This window comes from Leucoraja erinacea, chromosome 10, assembly GCF_028641065.1.
Source record: "Leucoraja erinacea ecotype New England chromosome 10, Leri_hhj_1, whole genome shotgun sequence".
Classification (NCBI taxonomy): domain Eukaryota; kingdom Metazoa; phylum Chordata; class Chondrichthyes; order Rajiformes; family Rajidae; genus Leucoraja; species Leucoraja erinaceus.
The window spans coordinates 15,168,633-15,192,963 of NC_073386.1; the positions used below are offsets into that span (position 1 = coordinate 15,168,633).

A 24,331-nucleotide genomic window follows, 5' to 3' on the forward strand; every position below is an offset into this window, starting at 1 on the left:
TAAGTTGCAATGCTAAAATGAATGGGAGAGGGAAGATGTTTGTCAGTGGCATTGTTCTGGTCATCTCTAAGGTCAAGGCCTTAATTGTTTTCCATCTGTTCCGTACATCTTACTTAACATCCAAAAATCTATTACTATAGCATACCCAATGCTTTAAGGTAGAGTATTCCAAAACTTTGCAGCCTGATGCTTGAAACAATTTCTCCTTTTCACCCCGTCTAATTGTAAGACCATAATTCCCTAATAGCAGATTCCTGAGCAATGGAAAATGTTACTCTGTTCCCATACAATCTATTCTCCCTTAGGGGCTAGCAAACATCAAGCAAATTAACACCTAACTTTAGACATGCCAGGGAATATAATCTCTCTGTATCCAGGGATCATTCTGTTTGGGTATTATTCTGGTAAAGGAATGTGTGTAGTTTAGAATTTCTTTTTGTACTCCATGTGTGGTCGGAGCCAGGTCTTTGCAGTATACTTGCTTCCCTATAATTATATATGTGAGAAATTCAACAACTTTTTTTTAATCTTTGTTTTTACAATGTCAATATCAAAGCAATTTTTATGATTAATTTACATGAATTCCAAAATCTATTTTGGGCCTACATCAAATTCAGATTTTCATCAACACTATTGTACCGTACTTGGTTAAAGTGTAAGAGCTAATATTTAATTCCAAGAACACAAGAATACATGAGCCGGAGTAGGTCACTTATCCGCACGATACGATCATGGCTACTCAACTCCTCTTTGCACTCAATTTCTCAACTTATCCTTAAATACCCACAGTGATCTAGCCTCCATTAGTCCCAGAATAGATAGTGTAAATAGGAATAGGAAATAGATTGGGTGGATGCACTTATTTTACCCAGAGTACCAAAGGGGACATAGGTTTGAGGTGAGAAGGAACAACTTAATAGGAACCTGAGGGGCAACTTTTTCACACAGAGGATGGTGGGTATATGAAACTAGCAACCCTATTTGAGGCAGGTACAACAACAACATTTAAAAGACACTAGACTAAGCGGGACGGGAAGCCTGGTTCCCCAACGCAACCCGTTCCCGAATGCAATATTCCACCACTCACCCGTTCCCCCAATTCAACCCGTCCCCCCAACGCAATATTGCACCACTTACGCATAACTCCAAACTGCGCAGGCACAGCTCATTTCCCCTCATCCTCTGAATCTGAATCTGATCCTCCAGTACTCCCTTCCCCCTCTTCTTCACCCTCCCGCTTCTTTTCCCTCTCCTCCTTCCCTCCCTCAATACCTCCCTCACCTCTCCCTTCATCTCCTTTCCCCTACCCTCAGTCACTCCCTCCCTCCCTCCAGAACTCCTCTCCCCTCCCTACCCCCTCCTATCACTCTATCCCACACTCCTCAACAATGCATTTCGTTGTCTCTGTACTGTACACTGACAATGACAATTAAATTGAATCTGAATTGAATCTGAATCTCACCTTCCCCTATCCCCCCCACTATCCCTCCTGACCTCCCCCACACTCCCTCCTCACCTCCCCAGGATCTTTTCCCTCTCCTCCCTTCCCCAATTCCTCCCTCCCTCTCCTTTCCCCTACCCTCAGTCACCCTCTCCCTCCCTCCATCCATAAAAAGCAGCATCTGCAGTTCCTTCCTCCACAGGTCATTCATAGTTGGCTGTGGTTTAGATCCCGTTGACTTGACGGGTGGACCAGTTTGCATGGTGTGTGTGTGTTACTCAAACTGCGCGCAAACTGCTCGGCCACCTTGCAACCCGACTCTCCCTCCCTCCCTCTGCCCACTCCGGTTCAGCCGCCGCTGGACCCGTCCCCGCCCTGTCCGACCGCTCGGCCTGTCCCCACCCTACCCGCCCGCCCAGCTGCTGCTGCTCAGCCCGTCCCCACCCTGCCCACCCACCTACCTGCCTGCATGTTCGCTGCTGCCGCGGGGGGGTGATGGAGTCGGTGTTCGTCACGGTGGGCACCACAAGTTTCGATGAGCTGGTGGAGAAGGCCGTGAGGGTGAGTTACCGCAATGGCGGCGGTGGAGGAGATGGACGTTGGGGGGACGGGTAGACGGGACCGCCATTGTCGCGGAGGGCGGGCGGGGGAGAGGGGTGAGTGATGAGGGAGAGAGAGACTGGACCAAGGCCTCCATTGAAACCTCCCCATGGCCGCTGCCGGTGGTGGGGGCGACGATAGACATGTTACTGTGAGGAGGGGAGAGAGGAGTTTGTGAGTGAGGCGGGACAGGCCGGAAGTGAGGCAGGAAGGGGCGTCGCCATCCCAGCCGTGGCATTGACTGACAGGAGAAGAGACCAATCTGACTGAAGGAATCTGCGCACACGCGTTTTTAAAGATTTTTAAACCTCGACAACTTTTACAATATACCACCGATCGGAACGAAACATTTTGCACTCGCAACACAGGAGAACGGTGAGTAACCTGGCGAAAAATCGTAGCACTATCGCGCATTGTTTTTGCGCAAATAGAACAACTCCGCAAACCGGAGCACGATCAGAGTCTTTGTTTTGTATAGATATAGATGTAAATATGAAAGGTTTAGGGGCACTTCGGCCAAATGCAGCAGGTGGAAGGGCCTGTTTCTATGCTGTATGACTCTTTGACTCCAGAACAGTTGTTGGTTGTTGAAAGCTGTGAAAGGTGACATTGTTAGAATGTAACTATTCCTTTAACTCACTGATTTAGAGAAGTGGGGTTGCATGAAGTATAATCTGAAGATGAATAGTCAAGGCAACTGTTGGAATCAACTTGCATCGATGGATATTGAAGGATTGTTACACAGATAAGGGAAGGGTGGAACTACTGAAAGAGACTTTTTTAAACTGGCACCGATCAGTTTTAGCAGAGCTTTTCAGAATGTCAGACAATTGGCCAGCTCCAATGAAACTGGATCAATCTGTAAAGCTTTTACTTTCCACAGATGCTGCCTGAATTGCATGTGCAGCATTCTTCTTTATTTGAATTTTCTAGACGATCCTGTATATTGTATATCACCTCACTAATGTTTTTATTACTCCCTCTCCACTGCCTTATTCATCTGCTATTGCATCACTTTCAGGTGGATTATGTGTCGACACCAAGCCTTCACCGCCCTGCTGCAGCTGGCACTGTCACAGCCACACCACAGTCACTCTTGGTCTCCACCCTGTTATAAACATTCCCTTTATTCTTTCTACCCATACCGCATCCTTACAATTTAAAAAATGCCCATTTTCTCATTTTGCCTACTCATAATTTTTTCTTTTGTTCTTGGAATTAAGTTTAGTTTAGCGAATCAGCGTGGAAACAAGCCCTTCGGCCCACTGCCCACCAACGATTCCCCAGTATATTAATTCTATCGTACACATTAACCTACAAACCTGCACATCTTTGGAATGTGGGAGGAAGCCAGATCACCCACGGAGTAAACCCATGCGGTCACAGGGAGAATGTACAAATTCTGTACAGACAGCACCCATAGTCGGGATCGAACATGGGTCTCTGCTGTTGTAAGGTAGCAACTCTACCGCTATGCCACCCTCATTACGTTTTTAACCAAAAAGTGTGGGAATAGAAGTGATGAAAATCTGGAAGCATAGAAGGCCCCTGAAAAAATGTATGTACATAAAATGCATTGGATAGTACAAAGAATAAATGTAAAAGCTGATTGGAATTCTGACCTTTACATCCTGTAGGAAGAGTCTAGACCACTCCTGGAGTAAGAGGAGAAATTCGAAGCAGCACACTGTAATGTAGCATTGATTTACCAAAAATGTTTTTAATCAGTTTCCATGTCTCCACAGACGCTTCCTGATCTGTGTATTATTTCCCATATTTTTCAGTTTCTATTTTTGATTTCTGGCATCTGCAGTTTTTGTTTGTTTTTTAGCCTCATTGCTTGTTTTGTTTTATCCATACTGGCATTTGACTATTCCTTGACCAAAAAGCAAGCAGCTAAAGTTAAAATCATGATCCATGGATGACCACTTGTTATAATTTTCCCAGCATAAAACTCTGTCGATAACCATCACCACAGGGCACCTCATGGCGGTATGCTCAATCCCCTTCTCTAATATAGAAACATAGAAAAATAGGTGCAGAAGTAGGTCATTTGGCCCTTCGAGCCATTCAACATGCCATTTGCCATTCCCAGCTACAACCTCTCAAATTTTTCAAGTTAGCACTTGTTTTATAATTAATATCATACCACTAAATAGATGCTTTTGATGTTAGAGGAGCAGGCCGTCAGTGAGATTATAGTTGCTCTTCAACTTATTTCCAGCAGTTATTGGCTTCATGTATTTTTTTTATCACCTTCTGCCAGTAAAATGTCATTCCAAATTTAAAATGTTAAATTGTAAAACGGTATCTGATGCTGTTCTGCAAATTGATTTATAATGTATAATTATCTCTGCAAATTGAGGCAGGCATTGCACATGTTTAGTTTAGAGATACTATATGGAAACAGGCTCTTCAGCCTATGCTAAGCATCGATCACCTGTTCGCACTAGTTCAATGCTATTCCATTTTCACACCCTCACCCTACACACTAGGAACAATTTACAGAGGCCAATTAGCCTACACACCTGCGTATCGTTGGGATGTGGGAGGAAACCAGAGGAAACCAATGCAGTCACATGTAGGACATGCAAACATTACACAGCCACAGCATCTGAGATCAGGATCGTACCGGGATCATTGAATGCACGTGGCATTCTTCAAATCAGAATCAATGTGGTGGTTTATAATGTTGCTGTGAATGAAACATTGTTGAATGCACCTTCTTCCAGTCTTGATCTGACATCTTCAGTCCATAAAAATATTTTATGAACTTGAGCAGTTCTTTTGTTGAATATTTTTATTGTCACCCATGATTGGATCAACCCCGTCTATAAACTGGATATTTACATTACTTGGTATTTTTTTGAGATTTCTAAATGCAAATTGTCTGCCAGATTTGGCCAGTTTGGCAATATTCCAAGGAGACTTATTGGTTCAGTAATTTAGTTTAGTTTATTGTCACATGTACTGAGGTACAATAATAAGCTTTTTTGTTGCATGCTATCCAGGACCTTCAAACGCTCATCATATGTTAACCCACTCATTCCTGGGATCATTCTCGTAAACTTCTGGACACTCTCCGACACCAGCAACTCCTTCCTCAGACATGGGGCCCAAAATTACAATCTTCAAAGGCATTGTGTTGTATTGTGAGCAGCTTTGTGCAGCATACCAGAGGAGGGATGTGAGAGTGTTCGAGATGGTCTAGAGGAGGTTTACAAGAAGGACAATTAGGTTAACGTACGATGAGCATTTGATGGATCTGAGCCTGTATTCGCTGGAGTTTACAATGATGAGGGGAAGCCTCATTGAAACTTACCATATAGTGAAAGGCCTGAATAGAGTGGATGTGGAGAAGATGTTTCTACTAGTGGGAGAGTCTAGGACCTCAGAATAAAAGGACGTACCTTTAGAAAGGAGATGAGGAGGAATTTCTTTATTCTGAGGGTGGTGAATCGGGAATTAATTGCCACAGATGTCTGTGGAGGCCAAGTCATTGGGTATTTCTAAAGCAGAGATTGACAGAATCTTGATTAGTAAGTGTGTCAAAGGTTATACGGGGAAGGCAGGAGATTGAGGTTGAGAGGGGAAGATAATAGACAATAGGTGCAGGAGCAGGCCATTTGGCCCTTCTAGCCAGCACCGCCATTCAATGTGATCATGGCTGATCATCCCCAATCAGCGCCCCATTCCTGCCTTCTCCCCATATCCCCTGACTCCACTATTTTTAAGAGCTCTATCTAGCTCTCTCTTGAAAGCATCCAGAGAACCTGCCTCCACTGCCCTCTGAGGCAGAGAATTCCACAGACTCACCATTCTCTATGAGAAAAAGTGTTTCCTCCTCTCCATTCTAAATGGCTTACTCCTTATTCTTAAACTGTGGCCCCTGTTTCTGGACTCCCCCAACATTGGGAACATGTTTTCTACCTCTAGTGTGTCCAAGCCCTTAACAATCTTATATGTTTCAAGGAGATCTCTCTCATCCTTCTAAATTCCAGAGTGTACAAACCCAGCATCTCCATTCTCTCAGCATATGACAGTCCCACCATCCCGGGAATTAACCTTGTAAACCTACGCTGCACTCCCTCAATAGCAAGAATGTCCTTCCTCAAATTAGGGGACCAAAACTGCACACAATACTCCAGGTGTGGTCTTAGGGCTCTGTACAACTGCAGAAGGACCTCTTTGCTCCTATATTCAATTCCTCTTGTTATAAAGGCCATTCGCTTTCTTCACTGCATGCTTACTTTCATAGACTGATGTACAAGGACCCCCAGATCCCGTTGTTCTTCCCCTTTTCCCAACTTGACGCCATTTAGATAGTAATCTGCCTTCCTGTTTTTTGCTACCAAAGTGGATAACATCACATTTATTCGCATTAAACTTCATCAGCCATTTATCTGCCCACTCCCCCAACCCGTCCATCTTACCCTGCATTCTCATAGCATCCTCCTCACAGTTCACACTACCACCCAGCTTTGTGTCATCTGCAAATTTGCTAATGTTATTTTGAATCCCTTCATCCAAATCATTGATGTATATTGTAAATAGCTGCTGTCCCAGCACTGAGCCTTGCGGTACCCCACTAGTCACTGCCTGCCATTCTGAAAGGGACCCGTTAATCCCAACTCTTTGTTTCCTGTCTGCCAACCACTTCTCTATCCATGTCAGCACTCTACCCCCAATACCATGTGCCCTAAGTTTGCCTTTCAATTTCTACACACATTTTTGATTTGTTTGTTTTAAGTCTCGCTGCTATCTCACTGCTGTCAGGATGTCTGTGGATATGTTGCATCTGTGTTGGATCCTACATTGTGTCTTAATTTTTTACATTCATATTTTTTTTTTATTCCAATGTTGCCTTTTTAGCATCAATGCTAATTATTTATCCATCTCCCTTTTGTTTAGGTCCTTCCAAAGGACTTTCATAGAAACATAGAAAATACGTAGGTGCAGGCGTAGGCCATTCGGCCCTTCAAGCCTGCACCGCCATTCAATATGATCATGGCTGATCATCCAACTCAGTATCCTGTCCCTGCCTTCTCTCCATAACCCCTGATCCCTTTAGCCACAAGGGCCACATCTAATTCCCTCTTAAATATAGCCAATGAACTGGCCTCAACTACCTTCTGTGGCAGAGAATTCCAGAGATTCACCACTCTCTGTGTGAAAAATGTTTTCCTCATCTCGGTCCTAAAAGATTTCCCCCTTATCCTTAAACTGTGACCCCTTGTTCTGGACTTCCCCAACACCGGGAACAATCTTCCTATATCTAGCCTGTCCAACCCCTTAAGAATTTTGTAAGTTTTCATACTGCACCATGTCATGTGTGGCTTTGTCTGGTACTTATAGCTGAAGTTATATTTGTAAATTGTTTATGTGTATGTGTATAAAGAGTACTTTTAATACTACTACTCTTACCATATTTTTCTCACAATTTTTAATATCACATGTGACACTAGCATATCACGATTGTTGTCATAATTTATTGTCATAAATTTTATAGTCCCTAATCTTTGCTATGAATTCCTTTATCATGTTTTAATTGTTTTTTTTTGTGGTATTGAAGTGCAGCCGTACCACCCCTTTTAGTCCTTTCTACTGTTGTGTTTTGATTTCAGTGAAGATTTTGGTTATAGACTGGTTGAAATAGATTGGTTATAGGGGCTGTCCCATTGTGGCGACCTAATTGGCGAGTTTAGGAGAGTTAAATAAAAAAGTCATGTAGAAGACCTCCTTCGACTATGTAGAAGACCTCCTTCGACCTCTTTCGAATATGTTAAAGACTAGCTTCGGCTAGCTACGACTAGCTACGACTAGCTACAACTAACTTCAGACACCAAATAGTGGAGCGTGAAGACGACCTACTTCGATGCCCTTTGACCTCCCTTCATCTATGATGAAGACTATCTACGACTACCTTTGATTACCGTTGACTACCCTCGATTACCTACGATTAACGTGCCAACCTACTACAACTAAACCTACGAGTAAAAAAGTATCGATTTTTTCCATGGCGACCTTTTTTTACACATGGGCATGTTGAAAAATACGCCGCGACCTAGCTGAGGCCTTGAGTACACGGGGACTACTCTCGAGCATGAGGGAGGGTTACAAAGACCTCCTAGGACCTCGTGTCGACCATGCTGCGAGTATGAGTCGAGGGAAAACTCGCCAGCTCACGGATTAGGTCGTCCAAGTGGGACAGGCCCTTAAATCTTTTCTGTGACATAGAAATAGATTAAAGGGCCTGTCCCACTTATGTGTCCTTGGCATGCAAATTACGCGACCTCGTAGTCGCGTTGAGCCGAGACGGTCGAGCGAAGGTCGGGCCCGATTACATGTATACGCACAGCGTCTGGAGCGCGTGACGTCATTTGAAGATGGACATAAAGCTGGAGTAACTCAGTGGGACCCGCAGCATCTCTGGAGAGAAGGAATGGGTGACGTTTCCTATCGAGACTCGTCGGTCTGAAAAGAAGGGTCTTGACCCGAAACATCACCCATTGCTTCTCTCCAGAGATGCTGCTGGTCCCGCTGAGTTACTCCTGCATTTTGTGTCTATCTTCAATTTTCTTGGCCCCGCTCTGGGAGTAGAAGTGGGGGCGGATCTGGACCGCAACGGCCGTGAGCCCCAGGCCGAGCTCGGCGATCGTTTGCCTGCTTCTGCTGCTGTTGAAGGTGAGACGTTGCATCGCGCCACGGTCTTGGGCCTGTCCCACTTTTGGCCGTCAGTTCCGCGACAGGCCGTTGGCGCGCGAAGATTTAGTTCACTGCAAAAATTTCGGAGCCCCGTGCCATGTCGGGACTGGCCCCGCACAACTCCATACCCCTCCGCGCTTCTAAGTGGGACTGGCCCCGCGCGGCCATACGGTGCCCATACGCCTCAAGCGACCACGAGGTCGCGTAATTTGCGAGCCAAGGACTCGTAAGTGGGACAGGCCCCTAACTCTTCCTTCCACTGTGTATTCACTTTCTAAATCTGCTTGCCCCAGTGTCAATATGGGTAATAGTCCTCAAGTCAGTACTCGCAAGGTTCTGCTGTTTTATTTGGTTCCTAGCTTGTAATACCATTTTGCTAGATCTTCAAGTTCTATGCTCTTGTTAGATCCTACAAACTCTTCACCTTTACTTTCCAAGATGCTTATCAGGCATTTCTTCTCTTGTAACCTGGTAACCTTTGGGATGCTGCTATTTTATGTAAAGAACTTGTGCGTCATTTATAAAACAGCGTGACTCATATGTTTTGTTGAATAGGATTTCAAAAAAACAACACACCCCATGTGCGTGACTGTGCAGGCATAGCTATCAAAATATTGCGTGTTACCACCCAATACCATGAAATAATTATCAGTTAGACAAAATCTGACTGAATACAATTAATTCCATTTGACTAGATTACCTTTGGAGTAGAGGAACTGTTTATTCTATGAAAGGTGTGCACTGTTGCCTGTGAATAGTATCTAAAAGTTGACTCAATACACCTGCTGTGAAGAGATTACTCTGATAAAATGTTTTCACACAGGTACAGATTAAATCTGGGTTTTTCAAAAACCCAGATTTGTGTGTAAAAGTCTTTAACCTTGAATTTACAGTTAAACATGAAAATTAGTTTAACAAGACTTCGAAAATTATATTTTTTCAGAATTTGGGGCTTGCAGTTATTGGAATTGGGATACCTAGATGTGTTACCTTCTAATATTTTATCAGAAATGTCATGAGGCTTTCAGTGATAAATAATGAAAAGAGAAAGTACTGATCCTTTATCAAGGACAAGGCCTACCATTGAAGACAATATGAAAAGTATCTATGTGATGCAGGAAATGTTTATGACAGTGAAGTGAATTCTAATGTACTGAGTGTCAACAAGAATCGATAGAGGCTACCAGCTCAGAAACAATTTTACTTTCAAATGTATCTGTAGTTACAACTGCATATCCTTGCAGCGGTGTTGTGAGATTAATGCAGCAATGCTGAGATGATGTTTCACAGTGAATGTGCAGTAAAATAATTTCAGAGCAAAGTCGACGGCAGCTATACCAGTCCTTTTTATCTAGTAATCACTTTCATTCCTTGGTTGCTAGTTTTTGCAGAGTAATGCCCAAATCAATTACTCTACAATAAATCCAGACTTCATATTGAGATGAATGTTTTGCATTAAGCATTATGATAAGCAGTCAAATAAATCAGATCCAATCTATAACACATTATTATATACTGTAGCTCTAATAAAGAATAGAATTGATTATTTCTGTGAATTTCGTATAATAATATTTGGACCTGGAATATTCTTGATTTAAAACACGGCATGATATAAATCTAGCAGTATACAAGGGGAACAGTAGTACAGTGATATTACTGGGTTAGTGATCTGGTGGCCTGAAGTAAAGATCTAAAAATATGACTTTCAATCCCAAGCCGCAGTTGATTAAATAAACTGGCATTAAAAAAGCTAGTATCATTCATGGTGATTGTTATAAAACCCATCTAATTTGTAATGACTTTTATGGTGAACTATCAACTGTCCCTTCCTAATCTTGCATAAAATTGGCTCCAAATTCACAACAACGTCGATTACTCTTACTAACTTCTGAAATTGCTTAATGAGTTATTTCAAATCATGATGAGCATGGAACACTTTTCTATCATCCCTCTGTCAAAGAAAAACTGAACCCAATCAGTAAAGAAGTACTTTCAACCAAGAAAAACTAAGGTTAAATCCTGGCGTACTATGTACATTTAACAAAAAGTGTCCATCTCTCAATCAATATGAATGTTTGACATCAGATGAATGGTTTAACTATGGCAGTTTCTGTAGATTGGGATTTGTGTCCCTTTTCATAGCTGTGCAGACCTGTGTTCATTAATCACTCTGATCACTGGGTGTATTGCAATGTAGGGTAAACTCCAGTGGAACGTCCACTGGGCACGTATTACACACATTTGCTACATGCCTCTTCTGTCTCTGGGTTTGGTTTTTGTATACGTGAAGCAGGATGCATTGTCAAGTACCGATTAATAATCTTTAATTCAGATCTTGAGTGCAAATGACAAACAAAGTTCTCACATTTGTTTCATTGTTCAAGCATCACATGAGCCCCTTGCATTACTCATATATTTCTGCTATCAAAGTTTCTCATCTAATGTTGTCTGAATTACATTTTTGAAGCTTACCTGAGATCTGCTGTAATCAGATTGCTCACTTATAATGAGGTGATGCTAGTTATTTGTCCAGACAAGTTGAAGGATAATCAGTCTTGGTCATCGTGCATTTTGCTTAGTCATTCATTTGAACTGTAACTAATCATGCAATGTCATATTGTGGTGAAATACTAGAGCACAAATATGCCCCCATTTTTAGTTGACGTGCAAGTCCCCGCCAAATTGATTACGATGTTGTAGAATTCTACATCTAAATGATAAATTGACTAAAATATTGAGTAGGGTTATGCTGTGTAAAATTCTGTTAAAAGTTCTACCTCTTACAAAAACCAGCCCAGTTTTCAACTCCCAGCTACCATTCCATCTATTGAAGCCTTTTACCTTGTTGGCAGTTTTGTTTGCAGTTATTCCTGTTGTGTATGGTTTACAAAAGTATGTAAACAAAGTTAATCAAACAGGAGATACAAGAGACTGCAGATCCTGGAATGTGGAGCAAGAAACAAACTGTTGGAGGAACTCAACGAGTGAAGCAACATCTGTGTGAGTCAAAGGGATGGTCCAAGACCCTGCATCATTCAAACAATACTGAACAAGAGTACAGGGACTGATGGTTTTGTGCAGAGGAAATGCTGTCTCACACATCTGAAGGTTTTTGAGAAGATAACTAAAATGTTGATGTAGGCAGGGTGGTGAACGCAGTTCAGATGAACAGATTTTATTGTTCATCGTTTCGTAAGTCTTTTGACAAAGCCCTGCTGATATGCTGGCTCAGAAGGTAGGGCAACGTGTTTGGCAAATTGGATCCAACATTTTCTTGGTGGTAGGAGGCAGAGGTGGTGGCTGAGGGGTGTGTTTCTCACTGGAAGTCTGTAATCAGTGGTGTACCACAGAGAATAGTGCTGGGAGCATTGTTGTTTGGCATAATATAGAAATTATTTCAATGAGGTGGTCTGATTCATAAGTTTGTGGATGATATCAAAATTGGTGGAGTAATACATAGCAAAGGAGGTTTTGAAAATGTTCAGTAGGATGTACATCAGTTGGAAAATGGGGCAGTGTAATGGCAGATTAAATTTACTCCATACAGGTGTATGGTAATGTATTGTGGGAGATCAAATACTAACAGAATATAATCAGTAAATATGTTGTGTCGGTTTCCAGAGGGACTTTGCGGAGCAAGTTCAAATCTCTGAAAATGGGAGATACAGGTGGATAGTAGAGAAAGCATTTGGCACCTTCATAAGGTGTAAATGTTGGGATATCATGTTGCAACTGTTAAAACATTGGTTAGACCACATGTGGAATATTGTGTAAAGTTCTGGTTGCCACTGTACAAGAAGGACGTGGTAGTAGTAGACAAAGTGTTGAAGAAATTCACCAAGATGTTTCCTGTAATGGAGGGTTATAATTATAAGTAAAGATCGGATAGGCTAAATTTATTCTCACTGGCACATAGGAGGCTGAGAGGTGATCCATGGAGAGGATTTGAAAATTATGTGGCCCATAGATAGGGTCGATAGTTATTGTCCATTTCTGAGAGCAGGGGAGGCTAGAAATAAAGTGACTCTAGCATTTTGTGTCTTATCTATAAATCAGCTTCTGCAGTTCCTTCCTGCACACTCTATCATTATGGAAGAGTCGGATTGAAGGGGCTATTTCTGTGCTGTACAACTGGCTCTGTTTTATGATACACATGTTGGATTCATCAAAAATATACTGTAATCAAGTCCTTGTGGGAATAATGCAACAACCCCACTAATTCGTGGCTGCTCATATGGAAATAACTTATTTTGGGCATGGTATTGAGAATCTTGAATCCTTGCATTGGGAGCATACAGAAGGCAATCACACCCACCAGCCACTTGCTCGCATTATCAGGCGCCTCCTTGTCCATCTGTGGAGGAGTGCAGTTTCCAAAGAAGTTTTGTGAGTTCTGAGGTGGTTGATAATGTGGGAGTGGAAGCAAAATGTTGAAAATATTCACAAAGTCAGTCTGCATCTGCGGGAACATGGAAGGCCCTTTGCCGAAACTTGGAATGAACCCAATATGACTAGGATATTCAGATCTTTGAAAGAATCCTTTAGGCTTCTCACACATTTATGCATGTGACAATTCCATGTTGGATAGTGGCAATCAAAATACACAAAAATCTAAAGAGAGAATGAAACTCAGCAATGATTATGTCGTAGGTCTCAACAATGCGACAACCATACTGCTCAGGTAGTAGTGGTTCTGGAACAATTTGATAAAACATCAGGGAAAAACTCTTGAGATTGATTCAAATCCTTCTATTGTGATAAAGCCCAAGGCGTGTGAGTCATGCATTCTTAGTGGCTATTGTCTAACTGTGTAAGTTTTAAGTGAAAGTCTTCTTTGCGTTTCTGCATTGCGACCTTTACTTTTGATAATTTCAGAAGTTGACCTCAAGGTAGATCTGTATTGTGCCACGTGATGTCGCTGCTACGGTATTGATGATCTGTGATCATTTAACTTTTGTTTAATGGTGACAGTGTGCCAATGCTGTCTTTGTTGCTTCTTCAATTTATTTTGTAGGGTTGGGCTGTATGAGTAGTATGACTTTGTATTTCAGTCTGTTTTTATTAGAACTAAGAGGTTCATCTCTTCTCATTCACGGATCAAGGAGCTTCCCCATTAGAAGCCCCGTGATGAACTGTGATCTGCCAACTTTGGCTTCTTGTGGTCATTTACAAACATACTGCTCGTCAGATTGACAATTTACTACACACAACAGGCAATTTACTACACACACTGCTACACATAATCGGTTTTTTTTCCAGATAGAAGTGTTCATTTATTACCATCTGTGGACTGCAGCATTTAATCATTACCTTTTCCAGGTGAGAGAAACATCATTCGTATCACAAAATATGTTTACATAAAATAATTTATATACCTGAGCACAAAGCCAGGGTTGGACCAGAATATTATTTCAATGTTTTCAAATGGAACGTAACAGTGTATTAGAGGAGAATTTTACTCATTCATTTTAATGAGCTGAAAGACTATCGTTTATTGCCCATTCCTATTTGCTCTTGAGAAGATGGTGGAGAACTGTATTATTGAACCACTGCGGTCCTTCTGTTGGAGGTATTCCCACAGTGCTGTTGAGGAAAGAGTTCCAGGATTTAGACCCAGTGACATTTAAGGGCTGGTGATATGCTTCCAAGCCAGGAGTATGTGTGACTTGGAGGGGAACCTACAGGCAATGATGTTCCCATGTATTTGTTATCCTTGTCCAAATCGCTGGTAAAAGCTGTGGGCTTGGTTGGTGCTGTGGATTAGCCACAGTGCATTTTATAGTTTAGTGCACATTACAGCTACTGTGCATTAGCAGTGGTTGTTTAAGAGTATTTAAAATGTTTATAGTGATTGATGGAGTGTCAGCTAAGAAGTCTAGTTTCTTCAGGATAGTATTGACTTTCTTGAGAGTTGTTGATGTTGCTTTCATCCAGCCAAATAGCGAATATTCTCTCATTCTCCTACGTGCCTTTGAAAAGGTGGAATAGCAAGATGGTGTTAGGAAGTGAGTCAATCACTGCAGATATCCAGCCTCTGATCTGTTATTGTTATTCAGCTGCTGGTCCAATCGAGTTTCTAGTGAGTGGCGAGACCTCAGGATATCTCGTGGGAGACTTGGCAATAGTAATGTCATTGAATGTTAAATGAAGATGATTAGATGCTCTCTTACTTGAGATGGTCATTGCCTAGCATTTTGTGGGAACCAGCCACCTATCAGAAATTAAATTGCGGGCTAAGAGAGATGGTGGTACGGCAAAGCTTGTTGTCATCAGTGGATTGAAGGTTGATTAATGGACAGAAAAAGTAGGAGTAAATAGGTCATTGTGCCAAGCAAAAAACAAACTTCTGGAGGAACTCATTGGGGCCGGCAGCATCTATGGTGGGAAATGAACAGTTGATGTTTCATGTTGATGCCCTATCTCTGAACTGAACCAAGCTACCCCAGGTATCTCCAGGCCAGGACCCCCAATACTGACGCTGCTAGGTCCCACCAATCTTCCATTACCACTTATCTCATCACACGCCCCTACACGTATCATCTCATCGACCATCCCAAACTCCTGCCTCTTCTATGATTCCCCTTCTCCAACCATTCTGTCACCCCCTGAATACTCCCCCTCCATTTCCTACCATCTGCGTCATGTCTGACCCGCGTTTGCACATCCTACCTGGACTCCCAACTCTTGCTGAGTGGCCTGTCCTCAGCAGGAGCTTCATTTCTGAACCACTGCACCCACATCTCAACGAGTTCCAGGCCCCCCTCCCCCCGATCGGCCCTCCCCACTCCCTGCCTTGTGTCCAAACACCAGGATTGTGGGACTAAAATGCATCAGAACTTGAGGAGCAGCCCCTTCCAATATTCCTACAGGGCAGCAACCTCACACTCTACCTTGCTGCAGAAAATCAAGAGGTCGGCGAGCCCATGAACTGGCCCTGTGCAACACTCTCCACCTCTCTCCCTCTCCCCCTCCCTCTCCCTCTCCCTCTCCCTCTCCCTCTGCTCTCCCCCTCCCCCCTCTCCCTCTCTGGCAGCTTTGAGAAATATAGGATGAAATCTTAAGTGAAGCTAAGTAGGGTGTGGTCGGGAAAAATGTGTTCAAATATGTGAAAATGGAAGCGTTAGCGATACAAAACAGGCGTGCACACACACACAGACAAACACGCACACAAGATGAAACTTTTAGTATATAGATAACTAAGATTATAGATAACGGAAATAGTAATGCTGAAATAAAGGATCCAGTGTGATTATTGATTGTATACTAAGATTCTGGATTTGTCAGCTATCCATCAAACACACATCTGTCAAATGTTGTCATTGGGAAATTACACGGTCAATGTTTCTAATCACGCGAACCAGATCATGTGTGTTGTTCCCCCTCATACCATCTATTCATCATCACTCCCTCTGATTCTACATTTCACTCCTCACTTTGCTTTCTTATCAGAATCCACCATCTGCAGCCATTTGTTTTCTTTACTTTTCATTTTGTAATTAACTCCACCCTTCTCTTTCTAATCTGACTCAACTTCCAACCAACCTGTCCTTATCTGGAGTCACCAATCATCTGCCAGTCTTGCCCTGCCCCTTCCCCTCACCTCTTTCTACCAGCTCTGTCCCGGACTGCTACTATCTTAAAGAAGGGTCCCCGCCTGAAATGCCATCTCTGCATGTCCCTCCACAATGCTGCCAGACCCGCTGAATTCCACTTACAGTTTGTTTTTTTTGTTCAAGAATCCAGCATTTGCAGTCTCTTGTATCATCATGTGTGTTGTTACATTCAGTATGCCGTGTACTTTTGGGTGCAGAGGTAATGGACCAGAATTTATTCACAAAATAGGTCAAGGCTAATGGTGCTCATTATAACATCTGGACATATAGTGTATATATCAACACATCTATATACGGATCAGATGTGTGGTCATAGCACTCTGTTGTTAGTTATTCAAAATTGCATTCTCAGGTTTAACCTCCCTATGTTTTAAAGAGCATGGTGCTTTATTGACCATTTCCCATTACAAGCATACATATTCTTTTAACAAGTTCATAAATGCTAATGTCTGCCAATCAACCCCATGCCACTGATAATGAGCTGCAAGTATGAATTCCTATTACTTCAAATTTTTATATTTTTTGAGTATGGTTTTACAAACATCACATTTAAGTCATCACCACATTATTTCCAAATTCTGTTTTTTGTTCGCTTCTAACCATATAACCATATAACAATTTACAGCACGGAAACAGGCCATCTCGACCCTTCTAGTCCGTGCCGAACACATAATCTCCCCTAGTCCCATATACCTGCGCTCAGACCATAACCCTCCATTCCCTTCCCATCCATATAACTATCCAATTTATTTTTAAATGATAAAAACGAACCTGCCTCCACCACCTTCACTGGAAGCTCATTCCACACAGCTACCACTCTAATAAATAACTGTTCTCTCCTATCTCATTTCTCTTTCTGTATTTACATTGAATTCACCCATTTTCATTTTTTTCACCTTGATGATTTGTATGTTTATTCTCAAATGTTAAAACGCATTGACTAAAGAGATATCCTATTAGTTGTCCATGCCCCTTGGATCCCAGATACTATTTTCTTTCATTACTGTGCCTTAAACCTTCCTTACTGCCTTACTATCAGCTTAATTCTTCAGCAATTCAGGGATCAAAGCTATTTTGAACTGAAATATAAAGGAGCACCTTCAAATCATGGCAAATAATCTGGCGGATTGGTTGTAATCATGTATAGTTTTTTCCATTGACAGGAAAGCATGTAACAAAAAGCTTTCTACTGTACCTCATTACACATCAAAAAACTAAAATAAACTAAAACACCATAGATGCCCTGCTACAAAAACTCATATTGTTATGTTATAATTATTGTGAAACCCATTGTGATTCAGTACCTTAGTCAGTGTGTAAGGGTGTGATTCAACAAGTTCTACAACAAATTAATTTATTACACTAACAAAACTAAGAGAAAACATATGCCGAGGTAGCTATTTTATGGCTACAAGTCTTCCCAAATGGTTTTCCAACATGGCAGCCAAGGGAAATATCAACACCGAAGCTAACATGTCAAACTTTTTAAGAATATTATAAAAATTCATGAGGACATATGCACTATCTGTTTAATTCATAATTTCATCATTGGACAATGCCCAAACTTCCAAGGAATTCATCTTTTGAATCTTCATCAACGTCCCTCTTTTGCAGATGTAATCCTCCTTGCTAAGAAAAACCAGACAAGACAATATTTCACTTGGACCCTATACAATTTTATTAAGACATCTTACTCCTTTTGCAGCCAAGTGCAATACATTGTTTGTTTTCCTAATTGCTCGCTGTACCTTTAATGTCAATTTTCGGTGATTTATGTCCAATGACAACTAGGTCGCTCCAAACGCCAATACTTTCAAATCCCTTGCCATTTGAAAACAAAAATTCTGCTTTTCTACTTTGTCCGTCAAACTGGATGACCTCATATTTTGTCGCATCTACCATGTACTGTGCCATTCACCATCATCTTCTCCTCCGCACGCCTGAAGTGTCTTAGATTGGCATCATGCTGTTCACATCGTCAGAAATCTTGTAAGCACAGAACTTGGTTTCACAGAATTTTTGGAATATTGTGAAATAATCTGTAATTTCAGGAAAATACCATTATGCAATTGAATTTCAGACAAGTGCGGCTGAACTAAACCTGCGGTGAAACATAACAAATAAATTTAGAATCACTATATTTTATCGTTGAGGAATCCTTTATGGACCATCATGACTCCACAGGAGCCAAGCCCCAATTTCATCCCCATAAGCATGCATGATATTTTGTGTTATGTTCTTGCCCACCTGTTTAATATGACAATTTGCAAAATAATCACTGATGCCACGAACATCTAATCTTCATAGATGCCCAACAATGCCTCACTCATCAATTCCAAGTGAACAATCCATTCCCCTCCAGAGATGCTGCTTGACCCAGTGAATTCCTCCAGTAAAATGGTTGTTTCTTTACTAAGTGGTTCAGATTTAATTTCTGGTGATCAGGTTTCTAATCAAAATTATGCTGGAAAATATGGAATGAGAAGAGTAATTATATTTCATGGTGCACTTTGAGGTCTAAACATCTTTGTCACCTCTTTGCTGGAGACCATTCACAAGTGTATTTTCTGTGAGCTTGCAATGTTAATATTCTCTACCTAAAGCATATGTTAGATTATAGGTATCCTTGAATTTGTAGTCCTTTAGCATCCCTCATTATATTTCACCCATTGATCTACATTTGTTATTGAGACATTGGTGTAAAGTAAGTGACTCGAATGTTATGATAAATCGTAAAAGGTAGTCATAGCAACTCCACTGATAGTCTATTGTCATAAATTATAGAAGGTTTTGACTGACTATTGCTTAGTGTCTTATTTATCTCGTTTGAGTTCTGTTATATTGGAATCATCGATTTAGCTGTGAAGAGAGCTGGATATTTAATATCTTGATTTTTGAATAATATCTGAATTGCATCTATATTCAATGTCATGTCTGCATAGTTTTAGTTTCATTGAGTTTGCAGCATTCAATACACTGGGCACCATTAACTACAATTAACAATAAGATCAATTCATTCCAAATAAAAATATGATTTCACCAATTTCCCCAAAAACTCCAAAGGTAGTTATAATCCTGCTATCTGTGCTGCATACCTTTTTTGTTGTGTTTGGTGAAACTTATTCTGTCACACCATTCTTAATTACTAAGAATCTGACATCTGTTCAGCAGAATAAGCCAATGATCCAGGATGCTGTAACCAATAGCATGATTATGCACAATTTCAAAATAATTGATTTTTTCCCCAGAAAGATAACCCCATACGTAAAATTCAAGTTTCATGTGATCAAGTAAATTCAAGTTTCATGTGATCAAGTTTTAGAACTCACACATGCAACAAGAAGATGTACATGACTTGTGACATTGTAGATTTTTCATGTCTACCATCCATTCTGGGTTAAAAGCTTCATGCCATAGCTTTCCTTGATTAAAATATTTACTTGTCCTCCTGGGCAATTACGTCAATGTACTCCAGCTCCTTAATGATGAATAGCTGCAGGTTCAATACTACTATGAATGCTCTTCACAAGCACAATGATCTCTATAGTAAGACAAATTTGCATGTAGAATAGAGACACAAGAAGCTGCAGATGCTGGAATCTTAAGCCAAAACAAACTGCTGGAGGAACTCAGCGGATCAAGCAACATCTGTGCTGGAAAATGGACAGACAACTTTTCAGGTTGTAACTCAAAATATCGTCTGTCCATTTCCTTCAACAGATGGTGCCTGGCCCACTGAGTTCCTCCAGCAATAAAATTAAGACAGGCTGGAATCTTGAGGCAAAAATAAACTGATGAGGAAACTCAACAGGTCAGACAACATCTGTGGAGGTGAATTGGACATATGGCAGTTCAGATTGGGACCCTTTTTTAGTACTCCAGCAGTTTGCATATACAATGATCATCTCTTGGTTTTCCAAGCAGGCACTTGTAATAATATGAAATCTACCCAGAACAATGGCTTAAACACTATGGAGGAATATTTCTGGAAACTGGACACAAACAACTAGAAAACAGTAATCAACGTTTATCATCTTGATAGCAAGGATGCCAGAAATACTCCGAAATCAACCTTGCATGACGACAAAGTGAGAGGTGACATCTATTTATTAACATCTCAGAATGACGCGGGACTGCAGATTAACCTTCAAAATCTTTAAGAATGGAGTCGGAAAAGTTAACCATCAACAAGATGCATAAAGTTTTAATTACAAACTGTGGACTATCTGAGTTAGAAATGCAGATATCAGTGACAACCATTTTATGCCCAGTAACCAGATGTGTGCTGGGGTGTGGACTATATCCAGTTACATCTGAGGTCATGTACATCTTAATGCTCCAAAAATAAAATTCTGTAGTTTCTAGAAATATGTGTAAAAATAAAATCCAATGAAATGGAAATCTGAAATAACACAGAAACATCTGATGGTATTCACAGGTCAGACTGCATTTATAGAGTGCGAAACAGTATTAACATTTCGGGTCAAGATCTTTCTTTCGAACATCACAGTGTGGTACATCATTGGAATCAATTTCTCACCATTACTTTGTAAATGTTGCTATGCTATCCAACTCTCAGTACCTTGCTAAAGTTGCACAGATCCTTCTAGATCCAAATTTGAAAATTAATAATAAGCCTTACAAAAGCTTAGAAAACAGAATGAATCCCAAAAGAACCCACAAGTAGAATTCAGCCAAAGATTGATACAGAATGTCCTTGTCAATCTTCTACATAAGTTATCAAAAAGTGGACTGAATCCACACAGACAATGGAGGAGGTAGGTATATGACTCGTGTGGAAATTGAAAGCTTTCCATTTACAGAGGTAGTCATCAGGAACAGTTCATGGAACGCATCAGGTCTTCGTGCTTTTTGATCGGGCTGTGAGTGGTTATCACAGCAATACACTCCGGAACACTACACAATTATTTGGGTTGAACAAACGTTCTAACGTGCAACCTCCATCTCTTAAAATAAAAGGACATGGGTGCCTGGGAACAGCACCATCTGGAGGTTCCCCTCAGTGACTTGGAAATTTGTTGTTGTTTGGTCCAAATTTTGAAACTCCCCAATTGTGAGAGTACTACAATCAGCAGAGCGATTGCAGCATTTCAAGAAGGTATCCCTACCAATTTTGCTCACATGCAAAAATGTAATAAATAAGTAAAAGGTTGGTGCTCTGCATCTATACCAGTCATATATGAAAACACGTTGTTCCTCAAATGAATTTAAATCAATTTTAATCTCTTGTACTTGTGCAATCTTAAGAATGTTGACATATTTCATCTCTTGAGTATCATGATCATTATGAACTGACAGTTTCAAGACCCATTTTTGCTATGTTAATTATTCAAGAAACAATCACTGTTGCCAACCTTGATTCTTCATCCTCTGTAGTTCAGTTAGGACCTGTATTGCACATGCTGAATTACGGTTTTTTTTAAAATATTCATTGTTGATTAATGATTTTGAATGTAACTCAACGAATTATATAATAAATATAATTATGTTTGTACTCTGTAACTTGAAGTAGCCATGAAGGTTGGGAGTAATTCTTTTTGTGAGAATAAAGCCTCTAGAAAATGAGAGGTTGAGCAAAATGACAGTCATGTTAATACTCCAGAGTTAAAGAGCCAAACGTACATTCATTAGCAAATTAAGCACAGAAAAAGACAGTGCTATGTGTAGCGCAGATGTAGAGACTTCAGTAAAGGATCAGATGCTGCCATCCATGTGCCAAGTTTCATCCAAAACAAGGGCATTAAACATTATGCAGAAAAGATTTATGCAGGAATAAGATAGAAGGCAGCAGATGACGGGGAGAAGAAAGCACAGTATATGACAGATCTGATGAAAGGAAAGAGGATGAGAGAAAATTGAGAGAGTCTTATTTCTGGATGCAGGAACAGTAACAATCTTTAAGAGGAATCTGGACAGATACTTGAATGAGCTAGGCATAGAGGGATGTAGAACTAATGCAGTGGAATAGATAGGCATGGTGGTCAGTATATACATATTGGATCAAAGGGTCTTTTTCTAACCTTAAATCAGGTCCACCACTGATTTTCCGGCAACTGGTGGTCTGCACCTCCTTTAATCAGGACAAAGTTATGAGAGTCCACTTGAAATCCTCCTTGGTAGTCCCCTCGAAAGTGGGGCGCCTAGCCTAGGCTAGGTGAGGAGGCCGATTCCAACCTCATCAGGGTCCCCACAGCCGATGGGCGGATCGAATTTGCCCGCGGCGGCCAGTGCTCTGGAACTCCAGCTCGGCTGGAGTTAATGGATCCGTTCCCATAGTCGACTTATGAAGCCAACTGAGTGGGCCGTTACCGTGGCACCCCGGCAGCCTAGTCCAGTACCATTGGACTCTTCTCGGAGGCTCACATCATATGGCAGGAATGGCGGGTGCACCTGCTCTACTGCATTTTTGGCAGATTCGCCAAATCTCGAATTGGCGGGGGTTCGCCTGGTAGTCCTGCCGGGAAAGCGGCGCCTCAGCTCTGCGAGCAACTGCCGATCCAACCCTCATTGGGAATTCTGAGGGTAACTCGTTAACTGGCTGCCATGCAAGAAATTCAAGTTTCGCTGTCGAATAAATTGACATTTAATATTTGTTTTATTTAAATTTCTAGCAGTCAGTGGTGCTTTCGAGACATGGGAGGGGCATAATTAGTGGGTATGGGGTATATTGTTGTATCATTATTGCGTGACCTCTGTTCATCCGGCAAAACCGATAACATGGCAAGGCTCTGGAATCAAGGGTGCCAGAAAATCGGTGGTGGACCTGCACTACCCCTCTATGACTCAATGTGGGATTGCAAAAAGGGTAATGGTGCAACAAAAATGCCTTCTATTTGTTCCTGAGATTAACCTTAACACAGAATATCACTTGCATTTTAACAGAGGAACAGCTGCCTCATGGATTCCCCACTATTGATATGGGCCCACAATTGAAGGTGGTGGAACGGACCCGCACAGCTACAATGTTGTGTGCTGCCAGTGGGAACCCAGATCCAGAAATTACATGGTTCAAAGACTTCCTACCAGTGGACACAAGTAACAGCAATGGGCGAATTAAACAGCTCAGATCAGGTAGGACGTTTTTATATCAGCTTTCTATTTCTATTAAGCAGCTTGGTTACATGTGGGTTAATATTTTAACAACAGCTGCAGTGGTACGTTATTTCTGTAATTGTATTTGCTATTCAAATCACTGGTGGATTTTGATTTTAAGAAGATATCAGCCATTGTCGCATCCATAGAGATGTTTACTAGGTAGTCTAGTTGGATGTATTGCGTTGCGATCATTTGATTTCTTGTACAGTGGAAGTGAGCAGTGTGAATTGTCCAAACAATTGTGACGTATGGGTGAATTCTGTTAACCACCTGTCCAGTTGATAAATGGTGGTAAGCAGTGCTGACTTATTGAGGCTGGATCGCAGAAATTATCTGGTTGGTATTGTACTCCGCATATAAAACAGCTTTATTATTTAAATAGAAGGTGGCATTATAAAAGATGTGCCAAATCCTATTACATTCAATTTTGGAAATTAATGGGAAATCTTTCACCGTGTTTGAATTCATATGCAAGGTGCTGAGAAATCTACAGTCCAATATAATGTACATGCTCTCTTTATGTTGGCATATATATACATTCCACTTACTTACCAAGTGGAAGATATAAATATCTCATCCAGGGGGAATTTATGATTAGGTTGATGTGGCCAAGACTGAGATATCACAATTTCACATGAATAAGTGTGCACGAGTGTACAATTGGATTTTATTAAGTAAAAGCTACAGGTTTATCTGCATGGTTATTGGTAAGCAGCTCAACATAACTTTTTTGATGATTTTGAATTCAAAAATGTTTTTGAAATAAGTCTGATGAAACACAGTTCAGTGAAGGGTTCTCTTATGAAGGCCGTCTAGTTGGGCAATTATCAGCAATTGATAATAGTGCTGATAACAG

General features: G+C 41.2%; 1 protein-coding gene across 8 annotated transcripts in view; it reads left to right on the plus strand.

Annotated features, from left to right (window-relative positions):
* ptprfa (protein tyrosine phosphatase receptor type Fa) overlaps nucleotides 1–24,331 on the plus strand; it is a 321,092-nt gene that overhangs the window by 129,267 nt on the left and 167,494 nt on the right. For all 8 annotated transcript variants that reach the window (XM_055641521.1, XM_055641525.1, XM_055641524.1 and 5 more), the window contains exon 5: nucleotides 23,263–23,451. In XM_055641521.1, the coding sequence (XP_055497496.1) occupies nucleotides 23,263–23,451 (189 nt within the window). The remainder of the gene's footprint in view (nucleotides 1–23,262; nucleotides 23,452–24,331) is intronic.